At 32.5% G+C, this 27,459-nt stretch overlaps 3 protein-coding genes across 10 annotated transcripts; 2 read left to right on the top strand and 1 right to left on the bottom strand.

The window, feature by feature from the left end:
• Nucleotides 1–2,627: 2,627 nt before the first annotated feature.
• LOC143346038 (GMP reductase 1) lies at nucleotides 2,628–9,217 on the top strand. 2 transcript variants are annotated; one of them, XM_076773766.1, is made up of 7 exons: nucleotides 2,628–2,744; nucleotides 2,879–3,268; nucleotides 3,695–3,814; nucleotides 3,914–4,171; nucleotides 4,289–4,477; nucleotides 7,528–7,730; nucleotides 7,832–9,217. In XM_076773766.1, exons 2-7 carry the CDS (start codon nucleotides 3,182–3,184, stop codon nucleotides 8,025–8,027), a joined length of 1,053 nt encoding a protein of 350 aa, XP_076629881.1. In that variant the 5' UTR covers nucleotides 2,628–2,744; nucleotides 2,879–3,181; the 3' UTR covers nucleotides 8,028–9,217. The 2 variants fall into 2 exon arrangements, with proteins under 2 accessions (XP_076629881.1, XP_076629882.1); XM_076773767.1 differs by having other exon boundaries at nucleotides 2,721–2,744; nucleotides 3,073–3,268.
• Psi (P-element somatic inhibitor) lies at nucleotides 8,731–18,402 on the bottom strand. Of its 7 annotated transcripts, none has more exons than XM_076773760.1 (14): nucleotides 18,105–18,402; nucleotides 17,558–17,636; nucleotides 17,137–17,349; nucleotides 16,175–16,304; nucleotides 14,770–15,024; nucleotides 14,487–14,658; nucleotides 14,158–14,364; nucleotides 13,886–14,069; nucleotides 13,652–13,809; nucleotides 13,460–13,574; nucleotides 13,202–13,363; nucleotides 12,894–13,099; nucleotides 12,531–12,816; nucleotides 8,731–8,852 (listed from the first exon to the last, which is right to left on the bottom strand). In XM_076773760.1, the coding sequence occupies exons 1-13, from the start codon at nucleotides 18,186–18,188 to the stop codon at nucleotides 12,556–12,558; spliced, it is 2,226 nt and encodes a 741-aa protein (XP_076629875.1). In that variant the 5' UTR covers nucleotides 18,189–18,402; the 3' UTR covers nucleotides 8,731–8,852; nucleotides 12,531–12,555. The 7 variants fall into 7 exon arrangements, with proteins under 7 accessions (XP_076629875.1, XP_076629873.1, XP_076629874.1 ...); XM_076773758.1 differs by lacking the exon at nucleotides 8,731–8,852 and adding an exon at nucleotides 10,728–11,446; XM_076773759.1 differs by lacking the exon at nucleotides 8,731–8,852 and adding an exon at nucleotides 10,728–11,442.
• A 904-nt stretch (nucleotides 18,403–19,306) lies between these two features.
• On the top strand, nucleotides 19,307–22,607 carry LOC143346037 (glutathione synthetase-like). Its single transcript, XM_076773765.1, has 11 exons — nucleotides 19,307–19,702; nucleotides 19,783–19,966; nucleotides 20,034–20,109; nucleotides 20,384–20,508; nucleotides 20,589–20,631; nucleotides 20,703–20,776; nucleotides 20,851–21,015; nucleotides 21,543–21,696; nucleotides 21,775–21,879; nucleotides 22,037–22,326; nucleotides 22,400–22,607. The coding sequence occupies exons 1-11, from the start codon at nucleotides 19,603–19,605 to the stop codon at nucleotides 22,524–22,526; spliced, it is 1,443 nt and encodes a 480-aa protein (XP_076629880.1). The 5' UTR covers nucleotides 19,307–19,602; the 3' UTR covers nucleotides 22,527–22,607.
• Nucleotides 22,608–27,459: the final 4,852 nt, after the last annotated feature.

The following is a 27,459-nucleotide window of genomic DNA, read 5'->3' as shown; positions in this document are numbered from 1 at the left end:
TTCGGACCGTTTCGTGGGAGTCGAGAGAGAAAGGCTCACACTTTCCTTCTCGCTGTTGAATAACTAATATTCGACCTCCCATCAACAGGTCTCCACTGGCCTCTGCTGACCGCTGCTGACCACTCCTGGAATTTCTGACAACGTATAACGATTACTACTGACGTCTGCCAGCCTCCGCTGGCCTCTGCTGACCGCTGCTGACCACCCCTGATGCTTCCGAAAACGTATAACGATTACTACTTGTAACTGCTTGCCCCTGCTGGACTCTACTTGCCTCTGCATGCCTCTGCTGGCCTCCGTTGGCCTCTGCTGACCGCTGCTGACCACTGCTGACCACCGCTTATATTTCTGGCAACGTACAACGATTACTACTGGCTACTGCCAGCCTCTGCTGACCTCTGCCAGCATCTCCCGACTTCAGCTGGCCTCTGCCAACATCTCTCGACGTCAGCTGACCATCGCTGACCATCGCTGACCACTGCTGACCGTTGCTGACAACTTGTGACATGATGTAATATAATATAATATAATATGTTTATATGTATTAAAGTTTTGTATAATGTAAATCTATGGCAATAAATGATATAATTTCAAAGAATTCTATGTATTCTCATCATTTTTTACCCCACTTTCCCACTCCAAATTTCCCGCCGCCAGAAATTTTTGCGAATTCCTGGAAATGACGTCATTTCTAAGAATTTCTGAAAATTCTCGGAATCCCTGGAACTTACCGGCGTCCCTGAAACTTCTCGGAATCTCTGAAATTACCAAGAAGTTTCAGGCGGCGGCAAAAATTCTAGCCTGAATTTTTCGGCAAAATATTTAAAGAGCTATTACGTAATATTACGTAATACTACGTAACATTACGTAATAGCTCTTTAAAAATTTTCGCGGTCGAAATTTTTCGGCAAAAATTACGTAATATTACGTCACATTATGTAATATTACGTAATATTACGTAATAGTTCTTTAAAATTTTTGCCGAAAAATTCAGTCCGGAATTTTTGCCGTTGCCTGAATCCCGAGAAGTTTCAGGGACGCCGGTAAGTTCCAGGGATTCCGAGAATTTTCAGGAATTCTTAGAAATGACGTCATTTCCAGGAATTCGCAAAAATTCCTGGCGGCGGGAAATTTGAAATCTTTCCGGGGAACTTAGAAAATTTTAAAAGATTCGGAGTGTCTTATAACTAAGGGAATGATTTCGATAGGAAAAGAAGGGTAAAAATGATGAAAACTCATAGAATTCTTTGAAATTATATCATTTATTGTCATAGATTTACATTATACAACACTTTAGTATATATAAACATATTATATTATATTACATCGTGTCACAATTTGTCAGCAACGATCAGCAGTGGTCAGCGATGGTCAGCAATGGTCAGCGATGGTCAGCGATGGTCAGCTGACGTCGGGAGATGTTGGCAGAAGTCAGCAGAGGGTGGCAGTAGCCAGTAGTAATCGTTGTACGTTGCCAGAAATATAAGCGGTGGTCAGCAGAGGCCAGTAGTGGCAAGCAGAGATCACCAGGGGCGAATAGTAGCAAGTAGTAAGCGTTATATGTTGTCAGAAGCATCAGAGGTGGTTAGCAGCGGTCAGCAGAGACGAGCAGAGGCATGCAGTGGCAAGCAGAGATCAGCAGGGGCGAACAGTAGCATGTAGTAATTGTTATACGATGTCAGAAACATCAGGGGTGGTCAGCAGTGTTCAGCAGAGGTCAGCAAAGGCATGCACAGGCAAGCAGAAACCTGTAAAGGCAAGCAGAGACTTGTAGGGGCATGCAGTAGTAAGTATTAATCGTTATACATTATCAGAAATACCTGCAGTGGTCAGTAGCGTTCGGCAGAGGCCAGGAAAGTTCAGCAGAGGCATGCACACGCTGACAGAGATCAACAAAGACCAACAGAGGTTAGCAGAAGTCAGTAGTAATCGTTATAGGTTGTCAGAAATATAAGCGATGGTCAGCAGAGTCCAGCAGAGGCAAGCAGTAATCAGGAGCAGTTAGTAACAGTCGCTGTATGGTGTCAAAAGTTGTCGGGAGTTCTGTACTTTTGTCAGCACTGATCATCAGAGGTCATCAGAGGCAAATAGAAACCTGGAGTAATTTGCAGAGTTCAGTAATGAACTCTAGGAAAGGCAAGTAAAAATACCTGGGCAATGAAGATTCCGAATCGTATGCCGTTGACGTGAGGTCGGATTTCAGTTGTTCAAGAGCAAGAAGGTAAATGTGAGCGTGCTTCTCTTAACTCCCATGAGACGTATCCACAGTGCACTTGGCACTTCGTCTGGCATCTCTGGTTTATACCAGAGATGACAGATCACGCGTATGTACATACGTGAGCTTATAGTGTTTCGGAAAGTCAACAAAGATAAACTGACTGCTCTCCTTCAAGAGTCTCAGAGACTACAAATCGTATGCCGTAGACGGCAGGTCGGATTTCAGTTGTTAAGAGCGAGAAGGCAAATGTGAGCCTTTCTCTCTCGACTCCCACGAGGCGATCCGAAATTACTTCGGGCAGCTTCGGAATAATCGAGAAAGAGGGCATGTGTCAGTTTGCCTTTGTCGACTTTCCGAAACTCTACGAGCTCACGTACGCGTGATCTGGTATGTGTGAGTAGGGCACCGTGTGCTGAATCTGGCATCTCTGTAAGGAAGTTCACCGTTTCTAATATCGACGTCGATGCATTTAATTACGCCAAATCTGGCCACACTGAGTGCATTTTCTAATTTGAAACTAGAAATCGTGAGTGAATAAATGTATATAAAGTAAAATTGTACGAAAAGTTAGAAATTGTCAATGTCATGTGATTATTTAAACGAATTCCTTAAAAGTACAAAACTACATACTACATTTTGTTAAATAATTTTCATATTTAGTTTCAGTTAATTTACTTGATATTTTCGTTATTGATTTATTTACATTGCTTGGTAACTACCAAAGCTGTCTTGCAATCTTATTGGCGTTCTTATTCGACACAGTTAAACTAGTGATACATTTTATTGTGTTCTTATTAACATAATTGTACGGCGGTTGAGTATGCATTTATGTATAACGTATGCACGCCTTTAAGAGGATCGCCGCGAAACTACGAGTCTCATATGATCTTTATTCTTCGTTGAAGTTCGCTCGTAGTGGTCTGTTAAAAGTGGAATAAATAAGAAAAATAGCCGCTCGTAAAAATGCCTAATATTATAAACGATATAAAATTAGATTTTAAAGACGTTTTATTACGTCCAAAGAGGAGCACGCTGAAAAGTAGATCCGATGTAAGTAATATTGTCAAGATTTATAAGGATTTGCAAATGTCTACATTCTTTGCCTTACTTTTTTTTTATGAAACCCACTCTTAAGCGGAATGTGCAGTGAATGTTAATCTAAAATTCTAATGAAGTTACACACCCAATGTTTTTCTATGGAATCTAGTACAACAAAAATGTCCTTGGAAATAATTTTTCTAGCTATTGAAAATTAGTGACAGAAATATTGTGACTTCTTATTTTTGAAATTTATATTACCATATCACAATCGCGTTTCGATAATGTATTATCATACTTATAATATTTGAAAATCTTTGTAATTTATAGAATGATTAATTATATATATATTAATCACATATGTTTATTTAAAGGACTATCATTAAAGAACTTAATTACAGATATGTAAATAATAAAGAATATCTTTTATAATTTTAGGTTGATCTATATAGAGAAATTACATTTCGTAATTCAAAACAAACTTATAAGGGAATACCTGTAATGGCTTCAAACATGGATACAATAGGAACGTTTGAAATGGCTAGAGCTCTATCAAAGGTATATTATAATTCTTCTTATTCTTTGTTTTATTATGCATTAAATGTATTATTACTTATAAATTTTAATCGATATCGTATTGGTTTCATTATATGTTAGCATGGACTTTTCACAACTATCCATAAGTATTACACAACTGAAGAGTGGATAGATTTTGCTAACCAAAATCCTGAATATCTTAAAAATGTAGCTGCTAGTTCTGGTACAGGGAAAGAAGACTTTGAACGGCTGTCAAATATTTTAGCTGCTGTACCCAAATTGTCTTTTATTTGTTTAGATGTTGCTAACGGATATTCGCAACATTTTGTTGAATATGTTAGGAAAGTTAGATCCGAATATCCCAATCATACAATAATTGTAAGTAATTCTGTAATCTTTATTATTTCTAAAAAGATAAAAAAAGAAATATTGTTGTTATCCGATATTAAATTACAATTTATATTTGAAAGTAAAGATTAATTATTGTCACTATAGGCTGGGAATGTGGTAACTGGAGAAATGGTAGAAGAACTAATATTATCTGGGGCAGATGTGATAAAAGTTGGAATCGGTCCTGGATCAGTATGTACAACAAGAATGAAAACTGGTGTAGGATATCCACAATTAAGTGCTGTAATTGAATGTGCGGATGCTGCTCATGGTTTGAAAGGGCATATAATTTCGGTAAATATTTACATATTACAATTTTACAAAATAACAAAAATGTTGGTTTTGAATGCAATATAAACGGTTAAACAATTTATTAATATAAATAATAATAATTATTTTTAACTGCAAGTATTTTAGACATATTTGGGTTAAGCTTAAACAATAAAATTTAACATACTAACTTAAATGTAAAAAAGAAAATTGAGAAGAAGAGCAAACAAAAGAATATTACTTATACGTATACAGGGTGCTCGGTCACCCTTGGGAAAAATTTTAATGGGCGATTCTAGAGGTCAAAATAAGACGGAAATCAAGAATACCAATTTGTTGATGGAGGCTTTGTTAAAAAGTTATTAACGTTTAAAGTTCCGCCCGTACTGAATTTTTTTCTCGAAAATGCGCAGGATTTCGGGGGTATGCCTATTCACCAAAAGTGATTGTAATTGACCCCTGTAACCGAAAATAATTTTTCTTTTTCGTTGTAAAATTTCACACCTTCTCGAATTTTTTTCTAAAAAATGAGTAGGATTTCGGGGGTATGTCTATTCACCAAAAATGATTGTAATTGACCCCCGCAACCGAAAATAATTTTTTTAGAGCAATTTGAAATTTTTGAATTTAATTGTTAATAACTTTTTAACGAAGCCTCAGTCAAGAAATTGATATTCTTGATTTTCGTCTTATTTTGGCCTCTAAAATCCCCCATTAAAATTTTTCCCAGGTGTGGCCGGACACCCTGTATAATTTACTTATCATATTACACAAAATTTCAATTGTTTGCATATAGTAGTTCAACATGATTTACATGTTAATTACATTGAAAATTTATTACTTTCTATTATTTTCTCAGTTGGAAATATAGAATAGTGTACTTGTTTTGAAGGAGAAAATCACGTGTTGTATGGATTTGTCTACAGACAGATGCAAGTAAGTTTTATTTATAATTATTTAGTACTTATACCCATTGAGGAGAGGTGTAATGATAAATAGCCTATCCTGTTCTCTGATATGTACAGAACAAAATAGCAGTAGTTTTACAGGTCAGTCGTTACAAAGTTACACCCCTATTAGATAACGGTATAATTTTCTTATCACCGAATTTAATTGTACTTCGTACTGTACATAATACGGTTTCTATTCCGATCATTGACCCAGCCGAATGTTCAAAATGATCGAATCGGTAATTTTATCGTGTACACACGCATATAAAATGTATGTGGTATCACGCAAGACGGTAAAACAATTGATTTAGCAAATGACCGATTTGTCATGGCGTGAATATAAAAACTTCGATACACCATAATGAATCAGTTAATTCATATACTAAACATGTGACGAAAAGGCAAAAAGATGTGAACGCTGCTTTTGACTATTAGCGATTCGATAAAATGACCCACGTGAAACACATTTTTTTCGTTAAAGCAACTATATCCTGTCTTTTTGATTCAGAAAATATTTTCAATGTAACTGATGCGTAAATCGCATCAAATGTATTCTGCTATATGTTAACAGTTCAAATGCTTTTGCAATATAATACACAAATTGCGTATATGTAAGTAATTTTCTGCTCTATTTTCTAAATTTTCTTTTATCTGTTAACTCTTTGCGGCACAGGATTTCAGATAATAAAATAGACCCATGTTGCATAGAAATTTTATTGCGTTTTAAATTAAACAAAATTGATATACAAGGTGTTCGGCCACCCTTGGGAAAAATTTTAATGGGGGGTTCTAGAGGCCAAAATAAGATGAAAATCAAGAATACCAATTTGTTGATGGAGGCTTCGTTAAAAAGTTAACAATTAAATTCAAAAATTTCAAATTGTTCTGGAAAAATTATTTTCGGTTGCAGGGGTCAATTACAATCATTTTTGGTGAATAGACATACCCCCGAAATCCTAGCCACTTTCTAGAAAAAAAATCGAGTAGATGCTGAAATTTTTCGGCGAAAAAAAAAATTTTTCAAATCGTTCTAAAAAAATTATTTTTCGTTGCAGGAGTTGATTACAATAATTTTTGGTCATTACACATAACCCCGAAATCCTACGCACTTTCAAGAAAAAAATTCCTTACCGAAAATCTAATTAGGTGCCTAAATATTTTCGACGAACAAAAAGAATTTCAAATCGTTCTGGAAAAATTATTTTCGGTTGCGAGGGTTAATTACAATCATTTTTGGTGAATAGACATACCCCCGAAATCCTACCCACTTTCTAGAAAAAAATTCGAGACGATGTGAAATTTTTCGACGAAAAAAAAAATTTCAAATCGCCTTGGAAAAATTATTTTCGGTTGCGGGGTCAATTACAATCATTTTTGGTGAATACACATACCCCCGAAATCTTGCGCATTTTCGAGAAAAAAATTCAGTACGGGCGGAACTTTAAACGTTAATAACTTTTTAACGAAGCCTCCATCAACAAATTGGTATTCTTGATTTTCGTCTTATTTTGGCCTCTAGAACCCCCCGTTAAAATTTTTCCCAGGGGTGGCCGAACACCCTTTATATTGATATATTTTTATTAATAAAGGTATCACATAATGTAAAAACATAAAAAAATAGTAATAAAATACAAAGATTGCTGCAATAAACCTTCCGCTTGCAACAATTGATGAACCTGTATTGGCATATTGAACGTTGCCAACACAAGTGAATACATTTGTAACATTTGTTGAAGATATTACCAACTGCTTTACGTAAATAAGACGAAATATAAACCTATGCACATGTAGCTATTGCAATATTTCGAGGTGGGACTAAAAATGTCCCACCATGCATTATGGTGCATCAAAAAGGTGGGACACTTTTAATCCCAGCATGCCCCAAAGAGTTAAAGTTGACCCGAAGAAAGCTAAACTACTCGTGGTCGAAACGTCGTTATTGCTTATATTAATAGATTATTTAACTGTTTGTTGCCCTAAAAATTAACGTTTCTTTTATTTTAAAAACTATCAAGAGTCAAATAAAATGTTTTCGTTATTAAAATTTTGTATTGTAAATATTTTACTGTATATTGTTATACTGACCTTTGTTGCGAAATAATCGGATATGCATTTTTATTTTAGGATGGAGGCTGCACTTGTGCAGGCGATTTGGCGAAGGCTTTTGGTGCCGGAGCAGATTTTGTGATGGCAGGTGGTATGTTTGCTGGGCATGATGAATGTGGAGGAGATATTATAGAAAAGAATGGGAGAAAATTAAAATTATTCTATGGCATGGCTTCGAACACGGCGATGAAGAAGCATGTTGGAGGTGTTGCTGAATATAGGTTTGTAAATAGTGAATAGATACAAAAGTAATTCGCATCCTAGACTATGAAAATATTTCCAAAAAAAAAAAAATGTTTTAATACATTTTTAATTTGCTTAGATCTTCAGAAGGTAAAACCGTGGAAGTGCCTTATAAAGGTCTAGTAGAAAACACTATTTTAGACATACTAGGTGGTTTACGTTCTGCGTGCACATATACAGGAGCTGAAAGATTACGCGAATTGCCGCGTCGTGCTACGTTTATACGTTGTACACAACAGTTAAATCCTATGTATGGCCCACCACCTGAAGTTTAAATTTATCCCAATAATTGAATTTACTGTAGTACAAATTTAGAAAAGTTTTACCTACTGGATAGAGTAACGAATAGTACGTTATTTGTTGGCAAATAATATTTACACACACATTTACAAGGCTTTAATTAACATAGGTGTATATACATTTTGATAATAATTTTGATTTGCGTTTGAATATATAGTTAGTTCAAAGGAAGCAATAAATGCTTAAGGCACAAATATGTATTCTGTAATTTGTATTTGCATTCTTTCTACAAATACTACGCTTAACTGTACATACATATATACGTACACATGTATTATTATATGTATTTAACAAACAAACTTTACTTACATATAATAAAATACCCATAAATGTACTTCGAGAAACAATCCTATAAAACTAAAATAAATTTTCTAATCGATATACATAATACAAGCCTGACATAAAATATTTAACTTTTAGTAAGTTGTATGTACATATGTATAAAGCAAATTTATTTATAATGCATTTAGTATTATAAAATATTTCAAACTAAATTAAACATACTAAAATATATATGCCAAGCAAAATATTAAAAATATCAAAATAATTAAAAAACGAGAACCTTGAAATTAATTGATCATTATTTGACATCTAATAAAAATATTTGATCAAATGATTTGTCAAGAAGTATTCATACCTTCCTGTTAGAAAGTAACAGTTTTACAATTTTTTGTTACAAACCCGCATTGTTCCTTCTACGAATCCTGATGATAATTTTTTATATACAATAGTAAAAACCTTTTTATACCTACTACTTAATTGACTTTCTTCATTAGAAGCAATGGAAATCACCGTTGTTCCTGAAACATTATCATTACTCTTTATTGATTGCTATAAATCAAAAAAATAAAGTGTATGTTATTTTTAAAAACATTCTGTACAAAATTTAGTTCTTTACAATTGTATTTGAATTTTGTTATTAATATATAAAATAAAATGATTTGGTTACTTACAAACAACCTTTGATAATAATTGAAAAGAAAACAAAATATTATTTATTTCTACTTACTTCAATTATGAATTGCAATTGATACATAGAAAACATACTCTTGAAACACATAGATGTAAATATGAATTGTCTTACGTACATGCTGTAATGTAACATTAAAAAAAGGAACTATTTTTCTTTAATTTAAATATCCAGAGTCGTGTTCAAAATATTATTCACATCATTAATCTTTTAGTTATGCCTATTCAAATCTTGAAAAATGATACATAAGAACTCCAGGCACAATAAAAAAAATTGGTTATAAACTAGTAACGAATCACCCGTTATTTAAAGTTATACCAAACCACTGCCGTTTTAACTCACGACTGAAACAAAAAAGATAAATCAAAATTTGAATACCTTCCAATTGTATCATTTATATGCAATTTTGTAAAAGTGACGAGGCAATAGTAATTTTGTAATTTCATTATTAATCGCATGTGTACATTAAGTACAAATTAAATTGTAGTTTAAGAAGACACTATTTGCATAGAATTTTGCAAAGGAGAGCATACTGGTTTATGCTGTATTAAAACATACATGTATACACATATAGGTATTCAAATATAAAATTATATTTTAATAATATAAGGAAAATAAATAATTATATTACATAATATAAATAAAATGTTTATCCTGAAAATTAAACCTATTCAATCCTGAACAAAATAACGTTTGTTGAATATACATAAAAATATTTTGGAAGTAAAAAAAATAATTTTATTATATATACATATGTATACAAAGTAAATAATAGCTATCATATATGCGCTAATATATATATGTGTATATATATTTCATATGTAGGTAGTTATTATTTAACTTTAAATAAAATATCATTTTTTTTTATTGTAGTGTCTATACTTTTAAGTATGGATAACAAGATTACAATTAGTTTTTTTTATTGTTATTTACTATAAATCCGATGTACGATATTCAAAATTTCATTTAACAAATTTATGATCGAAAAAAAAGAATTTTTACTAATGATGAAAAGAACATTTCCTTTTTACTTTCAATTCTTATTTAAAATTATGTTACATAAAAAATCAAATTTGGCTCGACTATAGTGTATAATATATATACATAAGTAAAATATTATATAAGAAAGAACAATAAAATTATAAGAAAAAATTGTTATTCTTATAAACATGTTTTCGAACAATACAATTTAAATATATAAAAAAATATTTAAATTGTATATACGATACACGTGTTTAAAGTAAAAGTTCCGATTCTCATACTCGATAGAGACAATATTTTCAATTTTCGTTCTTTAACGTCATAATTCCAATAAAATAATAAACATAACTAAATATTGTAAATATTCAATTTTCAATAAAACTTAAATAATTTGGAAGTTGAAGTTTAACATATGACTAGTAAAATCTGTTGACAATTATCTACTATAATTAACACATTCATGTAAATAATCATTTGTTAAATTAGTAAACAATATATATGATTATACAAGTTATATGTAACAAACAGTGATTTGTTATGCCATCCGTAACTCTCCAGTTTTGCAGGTCCTGATTCCTTTGAATGTAAACACACAGAATGCTGAATGAAAGATTTAAAATAGTGGATCCGCTTGAAATTTATCGAAGAACGGGTAAACGTCCCTACAATTGGCAGCTCCAAAAATCTAAAAATAGTAGTGGTACTTGACAAGAAAAAGCAAAGGAACCAAGGTAAAATTGTATTTAGTATTGTTATAATAGTATATGCGTGTACGTAGACCATCATACGTGTATCATATTCTCTTGCATACATAATAGATAAAACAATTCATAGACAATAGAAACGAATTTTGGCTGACTTTACAACCATTTACACTATAAAGGTTTTTCTAATTTTCTAAAGACGAATGTTTCATGAATGAGACAGTGAAACATAAATAATGACATATTGAAATAAGTTCTAGATGTATCTCTTATCAATACATTTGTAAGGATAATTTTTTAGTATCTTTTATGACAAATGGGAAGCATAATAATATGGGTATTGTTGTGGATTCCTCGTTCCTGTTTCTGACCTGCTGCTTCACCTGCCAGTTTGAATTTATATTACAATCAGGTGTTATGGAACAAAAATACATACAATAGTATAAGTAGAACACAAAGTAGACATCATGTCGATATTATATTATAATGATAAATTTCGGGCATTTTTCATTACTTAAAATTAAAACCATGAATATCCTACAATATGTATATATATCTTTGTATATAAAAAAAAAAACACAAAATATTATAGTATAAATAGACCATAGTCGGTACTAGTGGCATTTTTCAAAGTTTATGAGTTTTGCGAAGCGATCAACTATCGTAATTTATCGTAAACAGTGTATGAAGTTACAGCAGGCATTAACCACATCCCGTTGGGAAACTATCTGAAAACTATCTGAAATAAACAAACAATTATAATAAAACATATGAAACGTATATAAATATCAATATACTTTCAAAGGTGTAAAATATATTATTTCAAAAAACCAGATAAAACATTAAAATATTACGAATTTATAACTTTTATAGACATTTCACTCCCTGAAAGTATCAACAATAGTTACCATTGCGCATATGGCATTCCCTTCTTCTTACACCATTGATTTTCATAATAAATAATAAATATCAAGCCAATATAAATATTAGTGACCGAACATAATGGTATATGGTCAATTATATAATTAATAAATCAACATTGAAAATATATATGTAAGTAAGTATATCATATTAATATCAAATTATTTTATGTATACCATGATATATTATAGAAATTGTGTCATGTGTAAACAAAAGTATATTTCGTTTAATTGTAATTTACTTTACACCGAAATAATTATATAAATATATATGTAAAAAGTATAATGATAATATATATAATATTCATGAAATATGAATAAATGTATTTGTTTTGTTTACGTTTGCTTTATATGAAGATTACATCATTAGGAACTTCAAATACAATGTTTCTCTTTAGAGATAATTATAAACATGCAAATTAAGTGATTGGTTTTAATTTTTGTTTTCGAAATTATTCCAAATAATTCCAATTAATTTATATATTAAGAAACTGCATTTGAATTTCATATGTGTTATAATGCAATAAATTAAAAATCCTTTTATCAGTGTTACATCTTCGAATGATTAATAAATTTTTGTTATATAATACATGTTCCACGAAAAATACTTCAAAGCATTTAAAAATTGCACGTTTTGCTGCACTCAATTTTACATTGACTTAATATAAGTGAAGGTTTGGGCGAAATTGTATGACATAAAAAAGCACAAATGGGTTAATATATTTAACCGTTAGTACCATATAGTTCACGAATATTTTATATTATATCATTAATCACGAAGTAGAAATAAAAGTATACACGAGTGCCAATACTCATGTTACATTATTAAATGAAATATCATATCATACAATTTTGTAATTAGGTATATATGTATTTTTATAACGGACAAAAATTAATACTTACAGTTTATGTTTTCCTTGATGGAAGCTTAACTTTCTGTATTCGTTTGCGAATAAGGATAGTTCTGATAGCCCGTGGGGAAAGATGGATTTTGTTGACCAGCTTGTGGTTGTGTAGTAGATCCAGCCCCAGCTGCATAATACCCCGTCGGAGTTGAACCAGGATTTATCGTTGGATAACTACCATAAGCTTGTGGAAAGACATTGGGAGCTCCACCCGCTGGACCTGATTGACCTTGCATGCCTTGTTGCATTTGTTGTTGAGCCATTTGATTGTTCTGCATTCCCAACTAAGATATTGAACGTATTGATCTTCGTATTTATAATTCAATTTCCTACTGTTTATTATTTATAACTGTTAACGTACCTTTCCTGCTTTCATTTGAGCTTCTATAGCTTCAGCTTCTTTTATTTTACCAATACTTCTATAGTATTCTGCCCATTGTGCACTGTAGTCAGCTTGACCTCCATTTTGAGTAGCTCCTGTTTGCTGTGGTTGTGATTGTTGTTGCTGTTGTTGAGTTGGTCCAGCAGTACCAGTTGACGAGGGGTTAGCTTGATTCGGTGGATTTCCTAGAATAGTGGATGATCATAAATCGGAGAATTAACTACCGAAATTTCAAAAGAAATGTATTCAAATTTTATCTTTATTAATGAGATTTGAGTATTTTTTACCTGATGGTGGATTATGATCTTGTTTTCCTTGCTTCGCTTGTTGCTCGATCATATCTGCTTCTCGATGCATACCAAGCGATCTATAATATTCTGCCCATTGCGCACTATAATCTGGCTGTCCAGTTTGTGGATTCACTTGAACAGGTGCTTGATTAGGTGCATCTGTAACAATAAATAATCGTATATTTAATTTTTAAGTATTTCTACCGTTTTAATAAAAAATAAAATTAAAAAAATAAAAATAAAAAATAAACATACTTGTATCAGTTGTTTGAGGTTGATTTGGCCATGCCTGATAAGCCGTTCCAGTATTCCAGGTTGGATTATATCCAATCGCTCCTTGTGCACCAGTAAACGACGGATTAGCTGGCGCCTGTTTTAATTAATGAATATGTAATAAATTAGTAACACGTAATAGCTATCTTTATTTTTGTATTATCAGATATTTACCATGCCTAGTTTTTCACTGAATATTCTTTTTGCATGTTCAACTTGTTCAGGATTGCCTCGAATTATGAAAATTTTTTCATTTTCATTACTTTGATTTCTTCTATCTAATTCACAGTGTGCTCCAGTTTGTTGATTTATTTGCTTAATAGTTTCACCACCTGTGAAATAATTGAAATATATTTGTTGTAAACTTTGAGAGATTATCTTTATATTTGTAAATTAATATGATTTCACCTTTTCCAATAATAATACCACACTTTGACGACGGAACAGTAAATGTTGTTTCTATTTTATCTTGCATAGGTCCTCCTTGACGTCTATCCCATCCTCCATATTCGTTCGGATTGCGATTACCGCCGAATCCGTTACCTCGTGGACCACTTCTTGTTCCCATATTACCTCTGCCATCATCTCTTCTCTAGGAAAAAATATTTGAAGGAACAATAGCTTATCCTATACTCGAATGAAACACGATAACACAAGCTAACGTTAAGTATATTATTTACCATTACACTATCAATTAGTTCTTGAATACGTTGACGAACTTGTTCTACAGCTTGATGTTTTCCAGACAATATACATTTCCTATCTCCGGGACCGTCCTCTCTTCCCTGTTGAAACTGAACTCTTGCACCAGTTTCTGCCTGTATTTTTTTTATCATATCTCCTCCTTTACCAATAACAACACCCACTGCTGCTCTTGGAACAAGTACCTAATGAGTAAACACATTACTCATTAACACGAATGTATACAAAAAAATAAGCTAATTTTTAAATATTTTCCTGCATATAGATAACATTGACAAGTTGATTATCTGTGCAAGGTATATTATACCTCCACTCCATCAGTGGTTCCAGAACCATGATTGAAATTACTATCATTCGAATAACTTCCACTCCTATCGCTAGTTCTTGTGCCTCTATGAAACATTTGCATTTCTTTTTCAGCTATTAATTCATATACTAATTGTTTGGCATATTCAACTTTTTGTGGATCACCAGTTATCCTACACGAAGAAAGACACGTGTAACTTTTATTGCCGTCGAAAGACGTTCTGACTTTCAAAATTAATTTGGAATATTGATCAACACAATGAAATGAAAATTTAAATTCTTACCTTAAAGGTTTTTCTTGTTCCTGAGAAGGTCCCTCTTGAATAACAACCATCTTAGCTCCAGATTTTTCTTGAAGCTGTTTTATCGTTTCCCCTCCCTTTCCAATGATTAAGCCAACTTTCGGTCCAGGAATCATTATTTCGACGAATCCAGGGTGCCCCATCATTCCACTGTTATTCCCACTCATATTCATATCACCAATTCCTTCGGTTCTACTTCTTTGATTTACAATCGATAGTACTAATTCTTTAGCTCGACTGAAACACACGTAATTTAAGTGTGCGATATAATTTTGAACAATTTTTAGTACAAATATAATCTATTAATATACAATAATATAATTTGTTTGCAACACATGTGATGTCTACCGTGTGCCAAAGTATAAGTTACGAATGTCACATTAATTTTTGTTTGACAGAGAGTTATTTCATAAGTGTATATAATAAAATCAAATTTCATGTTAAAATGTCATAGGCTTAATTATAAGCAGATTTAAATAAATAAAAATTCAATTTTCTTCCTGTTGCGAATAACACGTCTCCATGCATATCCTATCCTCCTTCCATCCTTCTTTCTCCATATCCTATTGAAAGCAAAAAACTATTAGTAAGTACAAAATTATTAAATTAAAAGCCACAACATATCGATAAATTTTCAATATAATAATATTTTGAAGCATATGTAAAGTCAAGTATGAGCCCGCTATTCACATCCAGGAGCTAAATAAAGACTCTGTAAAACATTTGACAATTTCAGTATGCGAAAGCATGTAACCTACATTTAAGAAATGCATGTTAACATGAAGTGATAGCATATGAAGTATACTAGACACACGCAAACTATATTTCGCCAGTACTATTCGTGCTCGAAACACATTTTCTAACAAATACACTTAGTGTGTACGAAGCACTGTAATATTAGATTATAACAACACTGCAATATAATTTTCAAAACCATTTTGTTGAAATAAATAGTTGATACTTTCAGGTGTTTCTAGGAGATTCAACAACAAGACTAGGTGGACAATTTGTTACTTATGTAAATTAGAATCTAAAAAATTTCCTATTTATCAAATACAAGGAGGATAGCAGGTTCGTTTTTTCTGTACATGTGTTTATATGTGAACATGTACACACATATATGTAAATACATATTTATATGTATGCACAATAACTCTATACATGTACAATGCATACAACACGTGTATACGTATATACATGTATTGCACACAAGTATATGTACAAATATAAAATATATATTTTGTATTATGTAGTGTAATTAATAAATGCCACTTGACGTAGCGCAACAAAGTAATCCTTTCGTCTAGGCAAGAGTTTGTAAAGTGGATAATTGCATTGCATACAAAGTAGTTAAAATTAACGAAGTAAGAAGGGAAAAACAAGTTACTTGACAGCTTCTCGCGAGCCAGTTAATGTGCAAACACGTTCAAGTAGCCCACCACTTTCTGGTGCCATCTGTATTTTACATCCTGTTTCACTTTGTAATCTTGTTATTTGTTCCCCGCCTCTGCCAATTACTGCAAACATATTATTAATTAATAATGCATAGACTAGAAAATACTATTACATATTACAATTTCTAAAAACTACAGTGAACATAATAATTTTGAATACTATTCAACTGTTTCATCATAATATTTACTTAATTATTAAAATGTGTGGACATAGTAATTTACATATACAATATACAGTGATGTGCACAAGTTTACAGTCTTTTTTCGCATTTTCTATCAAAAGTAAAACTTAAGAAAATTTTTATTATTATTGAGTACAAGGGCATATTATTTAAAGAAAATACGATAAAAAAGGTAGTTGTTTTCAAATATAAAAGTTCTAAAATGATTCTTCGAGACAAAATCGAGCCACTTGATTACATTACATTCTTACTGTACCACTATTATTGCTCCAACAGGAGTGGCTATTAAATATTGATGATAAAATATTAATTAAAATTGTTATAGTACGAATTATTAGAATTGTTTTGAAAAACAAGCTGGCTATAAAACTTTTGAACATACTAATTCAATAATTCTTTGCACATGGAAGAATGAATAGCATTTATCTTTTTTCTAATATCTTACATAAAAACATAATATGGTTGTATACCCAGTATTAATACAAACGTCTTTAAGTTTTGTTTTTGTAAACAAAAATGTGAAAAACCATTAGACGGAAAACTTTTTCATGCCACTATATAATGCTAAATGAAAAAGGAAAGCATAACTAATTCTTCCTCAAAGAAAGCATGTAATTATTAGTAACATTTAACACAATATTCAATGCATTAAATTATATTTAATCGTTTAATTTTTTGTAGAAAGAAATACTTATAATTTCACTGTTACTTACTTAGACCAACCATTTTATCTGGAACTCTGATATCTTCATTACAAATACCTCCTACATTCCCAATTGGTCCTGAGGACGATCCTGTTGGTCCTGTTCTCCCACTTTGATTGCTTGAATCTCCTAACGAATTACTTCCTGGTGGACCACGAAGTCCAATCAATGGATCTGCTACTAATGATGCCATTTTCTTTGCTTCAGGTTCTGGAAGGATAACTTGATTGTTATCCAATAAATAAAGATGGATCTTTTACTTGTAAGAAATGTTATGCTAAGTTACGTTTGAATTCAACAGATTTATTCGTTTCCATAAAAAGAATTTCTAAGGCAATTCAAATATTATGATTTTTCTATAAATCACATTATTAATTCCTTGTTATAATCAGTCAAATATTACTTTTACATATACATATGATATTCTTACCTGAGCCGTCTTCAAGAGGACGCTTTAACTTGGCATCTTGATTATTTTGAGCACCAGCAGGATTAATCTTAGCAGCTATCTAAAAATTAATCACATTTACTTAGTAATTATTGATAGTCTGTTACCTATAACATTATTGTACTGGTAATGAATTATCCGAATAATATAACTATCCATTAGACAATATTTTAACAATTAAACAGTAATTTATAGATTTACGTAAACATAAATGATTTAGTGTGAATGTAACTGATTCAGCTAAAGTAAATAACATGATGAATCAAAATTTGTTAACATCATAAATACAGTAATAAACATCAATGTAAGGGTTGTTTTTTTCAAAATCGTTCTAATGAAATTAAGAAAATAATAAAATACGAGTTCCCTGCCGGGAACGAATGATACTAACACGCTTACGAATTATTTGTTTATTAATAATCTAAATCTACCCATGGCATTAACGATGGTATAAAATATTTTATGGCCTACTTACGAGATCTTAAGTCAATCATAACCTATGCTATATTAGTTTGACGTACTCACTTACTTGTTTTGCACGTTGCAAAGCCGCCGCAAACGCGGAGCTTTGACTAAAATTTTGAGGCGGAGCAACCGCTGAATAGTCACTCATGATGGAACATGAAGCAGCAATACGAGTTAGACTATTACAATATTTCTTTTAGTAGATTACAATTAATGATTGTTTTTATGTAAATTCGCTCTAATATGTAGTGTTTCGAACGTATTTCACACAAAATATAAATATTTCGGTGTTCTGCTTTAAAAGTACACAATAGTACAAAGCAGAGGTTTATGAGTGAAAGAACTGTGCTTTCACAGAAGGAACAGAACAGCGCAAGCGTCGGTCATGAAACATACGATTTTGAAGACTTGATATATACGTATTTCAAAACGTTTGAGCAGTTAAATTGAAAATTAAAAGCAGAAAAAAATGAAATAGATGATTTAGTAATCGTCATCAAACTTAATTCACATTAATTATATAAATAATTCAGTTATGGTTATTGACTATTCTCGAGAAAAATATTAAAAATAAACATTTTGTCTGACTTTCATTGATCTACACATGTGTACCACCACTTACGATGAAAATAATCACTCTTTTGATTTCTTGAAGTTGCCCATCTTACTATAAACTGATCTATGCATATCGCTATTCCATAGCTATACTATAGGAGATTTTCCATTTGCGAAATCTGAATTCGACAATGGCCGCTCGTCGTTAACTTCACGTTTATCGATTCGCGCCTACACTTTTAAATTCGTTAAATCTTTGGATTTTGCCTTTTGAAAACAACATTGGAAAATATTTGTAACGTATTACAAAACAATAAACAATTGATAGAAACAACTGTAATATTAATTTACTGATTATCACGAAACAGATCTTGATTATACGTTTAGACCCTTTGAACTTAAACCCTCAAATATTTGAAAAAATGCGCTGTCTTTACTTTACGATTACTTGTTAATTCCAAACATTCTTTCGTGTAGAAAAAACTGTACTGTTTTTCCAATTCAAAATATCAGTTAACTCGTTCAATCTAAACGTATGAACGAATCAGCGATCATATTACACAAGCAACCATCTTTTCTATCATTTGTAAAAAATGACGCCAGTAAAGTGATTTGATTAAATAAAACGGGGTATTATATGAACCCTTGTTTTGTTGTTCCTGAAAATTATATAAAAATTTTTGAAAAATTAATAAAGAACGGTATTATATATATATATATCGAATATTAGGCTAATATTCCGAATACATAAATAATAGTATTGGTGGTGAAGGCCGCTTCTCCGTGTTTATCCAGCTAGGCTCTTTGCGTATGATTGTATAAAAGTGAAGTGAATAATTTCAGAAAAGTTGGGTTACAATCTAGTATGCTTACATATGGATATTGCATAAGATAAAGCAATGACTCGTCTGAATTTATCGTTATCATCTAAAATCATCATTTTAAGCGATAGATTATTTCTTCTTTGACATTTCGTATTATTGTGATAATATCTGTATTCTGCAATTATGGAGGTTTCACGATTGCAACCTTGCATTCAATTACAACTTTCAAACGAAGAATTGCAAAATATAGTAGATAAGGCTAAGGATTGGGCACTTATGCATGGTAAATACTTATAGACCTTTTTAAAAAAATCAACAACTGTTCATTGATTTTTTAGCCATTATTAAAAATATTTTTCGTAGGTATTAGTTTCCGATCGAAAGAATCCTTTAACAAAAATCATGTACAGGTTTTGCCATTTGCTTTATTACCATCAAGTTTTCCTAGAAAGGATTTTGAGAAAGCAAAATGCATTCAAGTATTATTAAATGAACTTATTCATAAGGTTGCACATAGTAATAGTTTTATTACAAAAAGCTTAAAAAGGTATACGAAATTAAAAAAGATTCTACTTACATTATTACAGCTATTTTAATTATTTTCTTATTTCTAGTACAATTGATGCTGATCCATTTACAGCTAAATTATTTGATATTTATGAAACTGTATATAGAGAAGGATATAGTCAAGTAAACTAACATATATTTAATATAAATTTAATCAAATTTGATGAGAAACAGAAAAAAACTATAAAGAAGGAAGGTTGTATTTTTTCATTATGTTAATTATATTCCTAAAAAATACATTTATATTTGAGTTAAAGCTAAATTGTAAAAATGTAGACTGCCATACCATTCAACTGTTTCATTTATAGTTTTTTTCTATTTTTTATTAAATTCAAGATATAAACCATCTAAATTATATGATGTATTTTATATCAATAAAAATATGTTCCTTTCACAGACCATAAGTGTTGGTTTGCTTCGATCTGATTATATGTTACATGAGAATCAGATCAAGCAAGTTGAATTGAATACTATTTCAAGTAGTTTTGGAGGAATAGCAACAGTTACTACTGAATATCATAAGTAAATTTTTTATCATCAAAATTGTATATTTGAATCTAAGTATATTTGAATCTTTTTCTCATGGTATCAATATTTGTTAGGTATATTTTATCAGAATTGGGACATGGGGATAAAATAAAAAACGTTAGTATATTTATCCTTTTATGTTTGTATTCTATGAAGGAATATGTTCTCAATAATGTATTGATTTTTAGATACCAGATAATAATCCCATTACAGGTCTTTGCAAGGGATTAACATATGCATGGAAATTATATGATAATATGCAGTATGTAGTCCTGGTTGTACAGTCAAAAGTAAGTACATCATTAATTGTTATGTAATTAATAATTTCAATTTTAGGGCTATAATATTATTTGTTGTTGAAAATATCACTTATAATATATGTGATCAGAGGTTTCATGAATTCGAAATTCGTAAAAACAATCCTGATATTAAAGTAATTAGAAGGAGTTTGAAAGATTTAGTATCAGAAGCAAAACTGGGATCTAATAAAGAGTTAATAATGTATGTATATGTAATTTAACAATATACTTGATTTTATTTGTAATATATGTTTATTGTATTTTTTATTTTGTTTTTTTTTAAATTATTTTAAATTTTGGATTTGAAACAGTAAACATTTTAATTATCAGGGGTGAATCCAGAAGGGTTTTTTGGAGAAGGGAGGGGGTAAAATATGTAAAAAGTATATTTTTGAACCTCCTTTTCCATGTTTTAAAATTTGTTTATAATGTATTTATTAATATTTTTAATCGATAGCCTAAATAATCAAGTTCGCATTAATTATTTATTTGTACATTTGTATACTAAAAAAACATTTTTAGACTGTAATGTAAAATAAATGATAAAATATATTTTTTTAAAATTTTATAACTCTTGTGGATCTTCCCTGGATTCACTTCTGTTAATCATAAGTGAGTTATATTAAGTATAAACAAGTAATTGGAAGTTTCCTATAGTATTTTTAAATACATTGTTCATATTTAAATAAAAAATTATTGAGTAATTATTTTAAATGTAATTTTTGTTAGTGGAGATCAAATAGTTTCTGTAGTCTACTTCCGTTCTGGTTATGAAATTGAAGCTTATCCTACAGAACAAGAATGGTCTGTTAGATTGTTGATAGAACGTTCCCGTGCAATAAAATGTCCATCAATACAATATCATTTAGCTGGTACTAAAAAGGTACTCTTCAAATATATGTATTGGTTGAAATATATTTTTTATTAAATAATATTTTTAAAAAATACACTCTTGTTTTAGATACAACAATCTTTAGCATACCCTAATGCTCTGAAAACGTTTTTAAAAGAAAATGATATCAAACGAGTAGAAGAAATATTTACTGGGCTTTATTCATTAGAATTTGTAAGTATAAAAAATAACGATAGTGTCAATATTATAAATATTAATTTATATGAAATAAAATGCGATTATAACAATATTTTTAATCTTAGCTTTCAATGTATTATACAAGAGCTTAAAAATATGGTTTTAATTGGTTATTATTATTTCGGGAAAACAGAACGAAGAGGCAGAGGCGATAATTAAGAAAGTTATGTTAGATCCAGCAAAATACGTTCTCAAACCGCAAAGAGAAGGTGGTGGAAACAATGTATATGATGAAAATGTGAAAAAACGTTTAGAATCTATGAAATCTTCGGATGAAAGAACTGCTTGGATACTTATGGATCGTTTGTATCCTCCAGTTCAAAAGAATTATATTGTACGCGCTGAAAAGGAGCCATTTGAAAATCATAGTTTGTGTTTTACTGATGTTGTATCAGAGCTGGGTATTTACGGTGTTATTATAGGGTAAATGAACAGTTTTTATTTCATTTGAACATTCCAAATTATATTCTATGATAAAGAATTTTCTCCTTTATAGAGATCATGAAAATATCATGTATAACGAAGAAGTAGGTCATATTTTGAGAACCAAACTATCGAATGAAAATGAAGTTGGAATAGCAGCAGGATTTGGTGCTATCGATGGACCCTACCTTGTTAGTTAACATAACAAATATTTAAATAATTATTACAAATGATGTAATTTAATATTATGAACAAATATATTTTGAATAACTTATTGTTAATCTTGCCCTATAATTTAAATTTCGATGTTGCAAATTATAGTCAACAGCAAGGTCGATCACGCATTGAGTCATTTCACAGTCCAAAGTGGATAAATAAAGTGTATCCACCTTGAAAAGTGATGATATTCTTACGAATAAAGTGGAACTATATGAGAAAATTATGACCAATGATTAAAATTAAACAAATGTTATATTAATATATCCGATGAATAATTATTACTCTCCTTGTTCTAAAACTTTACCTACGTAATTAAGAAATACTTAAGGAACCATCTTTTACTATGTAATTCGATAAAAAGTTATTTATGAGGAGCAATCGATAAATTATAATGCATATTGTTCCAACAACATTTACAAAATATATAAATATTAATTACAATCATGATTCAGAATAAAAATTATCGAAACTTTCGATCTTTACAAATATCGTCGTATCATGATTTCTATCGATTGTAATTTTTAATAATTTTCATTAGACAGTAGTCGAAGTAATTATTAACATTATCGACCTAGCAAATAATTGTGGTAAATATTAATATTTCGTGAAATTGTTGCTCGGTGTATAGAGGATTTAACAGTTGACCTACTTTCATTGTCCCCAGTCTTCACTCGTTCTGTCTTATGAGACACCCTCACGGTCAAAAATGTTCATTCTAGCATAGGCCTCCAAGGGAAGAGGATACCTTGGACCTGTCTTCTAGTCATCTTCGGCCCATTTTTATGGGGTCTCGAAACCCCATTATCATTTTCGTGTCATTCGCAACGTTACCAACAGATTCAAAAATGAATTTTAATCTCTTCCATAATCACTCACATGTATTACGCAACACTACAGCTGTTGCCTCTCAAGTGAATAGTTTCTCAATTGACCGCCATTCATGAGAAGAGGCCGTTAAAATCAGCTCCGAATTTTCAGGTCGGTATGGCAGTCAGATTCGGCCGCGAAAGTCCATATAGTGAAAGCACAAACGAGGTATACGAGTAGACCTATCATCACAGACGATGTATACGAATAGACCTTACACCTTATGGACTTTCGTGGCCCAATCTGACTGCCAAACCGACCTGAAAATTCGGAGCTGATTTTAGCGGCCTCTTCTCATGGATGGTGGTCCGATGACAAACTATGCACTGAATTAGTATTGATGGACTGACAGCTGTAGTGTGTGCATAAATACATGTGAGTTGACTATGCAGGGATTGAAATTCATTTCTAAATCTGTTGGTAATATTTACAAATAGCACGAAAATGATAATGGGGGTTTGAGACTCCATAAAAATGGGTCGAAAAAATACATTGGGTGAAAGATCTACTGGTATACCTCGTCTGTGACAATACTCTAGAATCTTTGATGAATCAATGAGAATCAAAACTAATCTAGTGAAGAAACTCTATATTTATGATGACTTATGCAAGGCGGATCGCAGCCAATTTGCTAATATTATTTAGTTTTTAATTAATAATTGCATTACCCGGCTAAGAGTAATAAGAATTATTAATTAAATGCTAAATAATATTACCCAGGTCTCACCACGTGGAGGTTGCTGCGAGTGGAGACCCAAAGGGAGATAGATGGAATCCAAGTTCCATCGATCTCCCTTTCGCAATTTTACAATCTGAATGACTAAACTAAGAAGATAGAAGGAACCCAAGTCCCTCCGATCTTCTAGTTTAGTTATGCCAAGTAATTGTTTGGTTTAAAGAAGAGTGAAGCTAAATCGTGAGAGACGCGACGCGGCGCGATGCTGAACCGTACAGCGGATCTTTGGGATCGAACGTACTGCAGTTGCTAACTCGATCTCTATAGAAAAATGGATGCTGCATCCCTGAATGGAGGTCTCCATTTCTCCAACGCAACCCGCCGGGAGCCCGAAAGACCCGACTTGGGCTGTCTGACAAAGAGAGAGTACCTGAGACAGGAACGACTTCCGCAGAATACGGAAACTCCACACCTTCCAGCGAAGAAACATTTTCCTTCAATCGAGCTACCAAGAGAAGGCGGTAAGATCTTTCGGACCAACTGGACGGCCGATCACATGTTTCGTTCGTCGAAACAGCGGTGATCGAAGCGAGAAACGAGAGGACGAATCGAGTGAAGCTACTTGTTAAATAATTACTTGGCATACGCAGACGCGTACAATGGTCGTCGATGCTTAAGTCTAGTTTAATTATACCAAGTAATTATTTGGTTTAAAGAGGAGTGAAGCTGAATCGTGAGAGACGCGACGCGACGCGATGCTGAACCGTACAGCGGATCTTTGGGATCGAACGTACTGCAGTTGCTAACTCGATCTCTATAGAAAAATGGATGCTGCATCCCTGAATCGAGGTCTCCATTTCTCCAACGCAACCCGCCGGGAGCCCGAAAGACCCGACTTGGGCTGTCTGACAAAGAGAGAGTACCTGAGACAGGAACGACTTCCGCAGAATACGGAAACTCCACACCTTCCAGCGAAGAAACATTTTCCTTCAATCGAGCTACCAAGAGAAGGCGGTAAGATCTTTCGGACCAACTGGACGGCCGATCACATGTTTCGTTCGTCGAAACAGCGGTGATCGAAGCGAGAAACGAGAGGACGAATCGAGTGAAGCTACTTGTTAAATAATTACTTGACATACGGAGACGCGTACAATGGTCGTCGATGCTTACGTCTAGTTTAATTGTACCAAGCAATTGTTTTGTTTAAAAAGAGGGGTGAAGCTAAATTCTGGGGGACGCGACGCGACGCGATGCTGAACCGTGCAGCAGATCTTCGGATCGAACCAACACTATCCTTGGTAGATTGATTTCTATTTCTAGAAATCGATCCATCATGGACAGGCGACTAGATTTTTCGGACGAACTGGACGGCCGATCACATGATTCGTTCTACGAAACAGCGGTGATCGAAGCGAGAAACGAGGGAACGAATGAACGAGAAGCTAGTTGGTAAACAATTGCGTGGCACATACGCGGATACACTAGAGACTTAAAATTAACGTCGAAATTTGAGCTAGCAGATTCGGAACTAAAATTCAGAAGATAGGAGAAAACGAGACTCCTTCTATTTTCTAAATTAGTGGTACCAAGCAATTATCTTTTTTAAGAAGGGATGAAGCTGAATCGTGGGATACGCGACGCGACGCGATGCTAAACCATGCAGCAGATCTTAGGATCGAATCTACTGCCCTTGATATCTCAAGCTACCAAGGGAAGGCGATTATATCCTTTGGACCAACTACACGGCCGATCACTTGCTTTCTACATTAAAGCAGTGGTGATCGAAACGGGAAACGAGAGGACGAGAGAAAGTAAAGCTACTTGGTCAATAATTACTTGGTAGGGCGCGGCAACACGGACAATAGAGAAATCTTCGACGTTAATTTTAATATCCGCGACGAAGCTTAAGACTAATGTACTTGGAATTAAAGGTCCTTCGGCGGATGAATCCCTCGCTGGGTGAATCCCTTGGTAGTTGAATCCCCCGATGATTGAATCCCTCGGCGGTTGTAGCGTCCTCCCTCGATGTCCTTGGAATTGATCTACAATAGATCTGACCTGAAACAAAAACTACTACTTGTGTTAGTATCATATTAAGGAAAATTTAATAAACCCTAACCAATCCATCTGTGACTCGACAAATGGAGAAATAATTTGTACAGCTGATGTATCGAACAAGTTAAGAAATTCTGAAATATTCCTACACAGAATAAATGTTACTCGATGGGTAGACCTACCTAAAGAAATGTACAAAATTAACACTTGATAAGGAAGTGAAAATATTAATAAATTAAACAATGTCAGTCAAAATATATTAAATACGCTCAGTCCAAACGACAGAACAATTTCACAAATAAAGTCAAAATAAAAATTCGGATTAATTGATAGACGATGCTTGTGAACTTAGCTGACCAGTAAAAATATTCTACGAAATTAGGAATATCTTGCCAAGTCAGTTTCAACTAATACCACAAGTAATGAAATCGACAAAGCAATTTCGCAAACAAAATCGAGATAAAAATTCAGATTAATCGACAAAGACAGATACCAGTTCAGGAAAGAATTGGAAACAGAAACAGTAAACGATCGAAGGAAATACCCCATAGAGAATCATTTTCTTTCAGAGTCCTATATGGTCAACGTAACGCAATAATTGCCGAAATAATAGAAGAACCAGTTAATAGAATATCTCATTGTATGTTGAAATGGTGGAAATATTCATAGTAACGAAACGAAAACCGATAAATTCAACAAACCCAAGTTTTCATCAAACGGTAGTCAAAAATAAACGAGCAAGCTTCAAATCAGAAAAATAAGAGAAAGAGAGGGGATATTTAAACAAGACTCACCGCTGGTCAACAACAGATCAGTATCGGTCATCATATGCTCACCACTAGTCAGCTGGTCAGCCCTGGTCCCCCTGGTCCCTCCTGGTCGCCACTGGTCAGCCTAGGATGTTCCCGGGATACCCACCGAGCCAGGAAGTCCGCCACCCTTGGACCCCCCCGCGAGAGTGAGGCATGTGAGTCTCCACACGAGCCTTTAATGTAGTGACGGAGGAGTGGGGAGAGCACAGCGCGTGTCAGCCATCTCAACCCGTCCGGTGGACAAATAATTTCGTGAAAAATTATTATTTACACATACTGATGGGCCCTTTCATTATTCATATACCACATATTGTTAAGAATTGTTTAAACTATAGCGTTGGAATGTTAAACAATGCTAAGGTTTATTTATAATTGTTTAATTCGCATCATCGTCGAGTACGTACTCTGTATGGAGTTTACATGCAGCGATTGGTATTCTTGTAAAAAATTATTTTAATATTTGTTAAGATTTCGTATCGCACGAATCAATGATTAATACCATTA

Source organism: Colletes latitarsis, chromosome 10 (assembly GCF_051014445.1).
Source record: "Colletes latitarsis isolate SP2378_abdomen chromosome 10, iyColLati1, whole genome shotgun sequence".
In the NCBI taxonomy this organism is placed as follows: Eukaryota; Metazoa; Arthropoda; class Insecta; order Hymenoptera; family Colletidae; genus Colletes; species Colletes latitarsis.
This window is presented reverse-complemented; position numbering and strand designations above follow the sequence as displayed.

Coding starts and splice junctions, on each gene's coding strand:
- LOC143346038 (XM_076773766.1), top strand. CDS start 3,182: ATGCCTAATATTATAAACGATATAAAATTAGATTTTAAAGACGTTTTA. Junction 3,815..3,913: donor TGGCTAGAGCTCTATCAAAG/GTATATTATAAT, acceptor ATTATATGTTAG/CATGGACTTTTCACAACTAT. Junction 4,172..4,288: donor ATCCCAATCATACAATAATT/GTAAGTAATTCT, acceptor TTGTCACTATAG/GCTGGGAATGTGGTAACTGG.
- Psi (XM_076773760.1), bottom strand. CDS start 18,188: ATGAGTGACTATTCAGCGGTTGCTCCGCCTCAAAATTTTAGTCAAAGC. Junction 13,575..13,651: donor TCAGTGAAAAACTAGGCATG/GTAAATATCTGA, acceptor TAATTAAAACAG/GCGCCAGCTAATCCGTCGTT. Junction 12,817..12,893: donor CTCAAATGAAAGCAGGAAAG/GTACGTTAACAG, acceptor TCAATATCTTAG/TTGGGAATGCAGAACAATCA.
- LOC143346037 (XM_076773765.1), top strand. CDS start 19,603: ATGGAGGTTTCACGATTGCAACCTTGCATTCAATTACAACTTTCAAAC. Junction 19,703..19,782: donor GGATTGGGCACTTATGCATG/GTAAATACTTAT, acceptor TATTTTTCGTAG/GTATTAGTTTCCGATCGAAA. Junction 19,967..20,033: donor ATTACAAAAAGCTTAAAAAG/GTATACGAAATT, acceptor TCTTATTTCTAG/TACAATTGATGCTGATCCAT.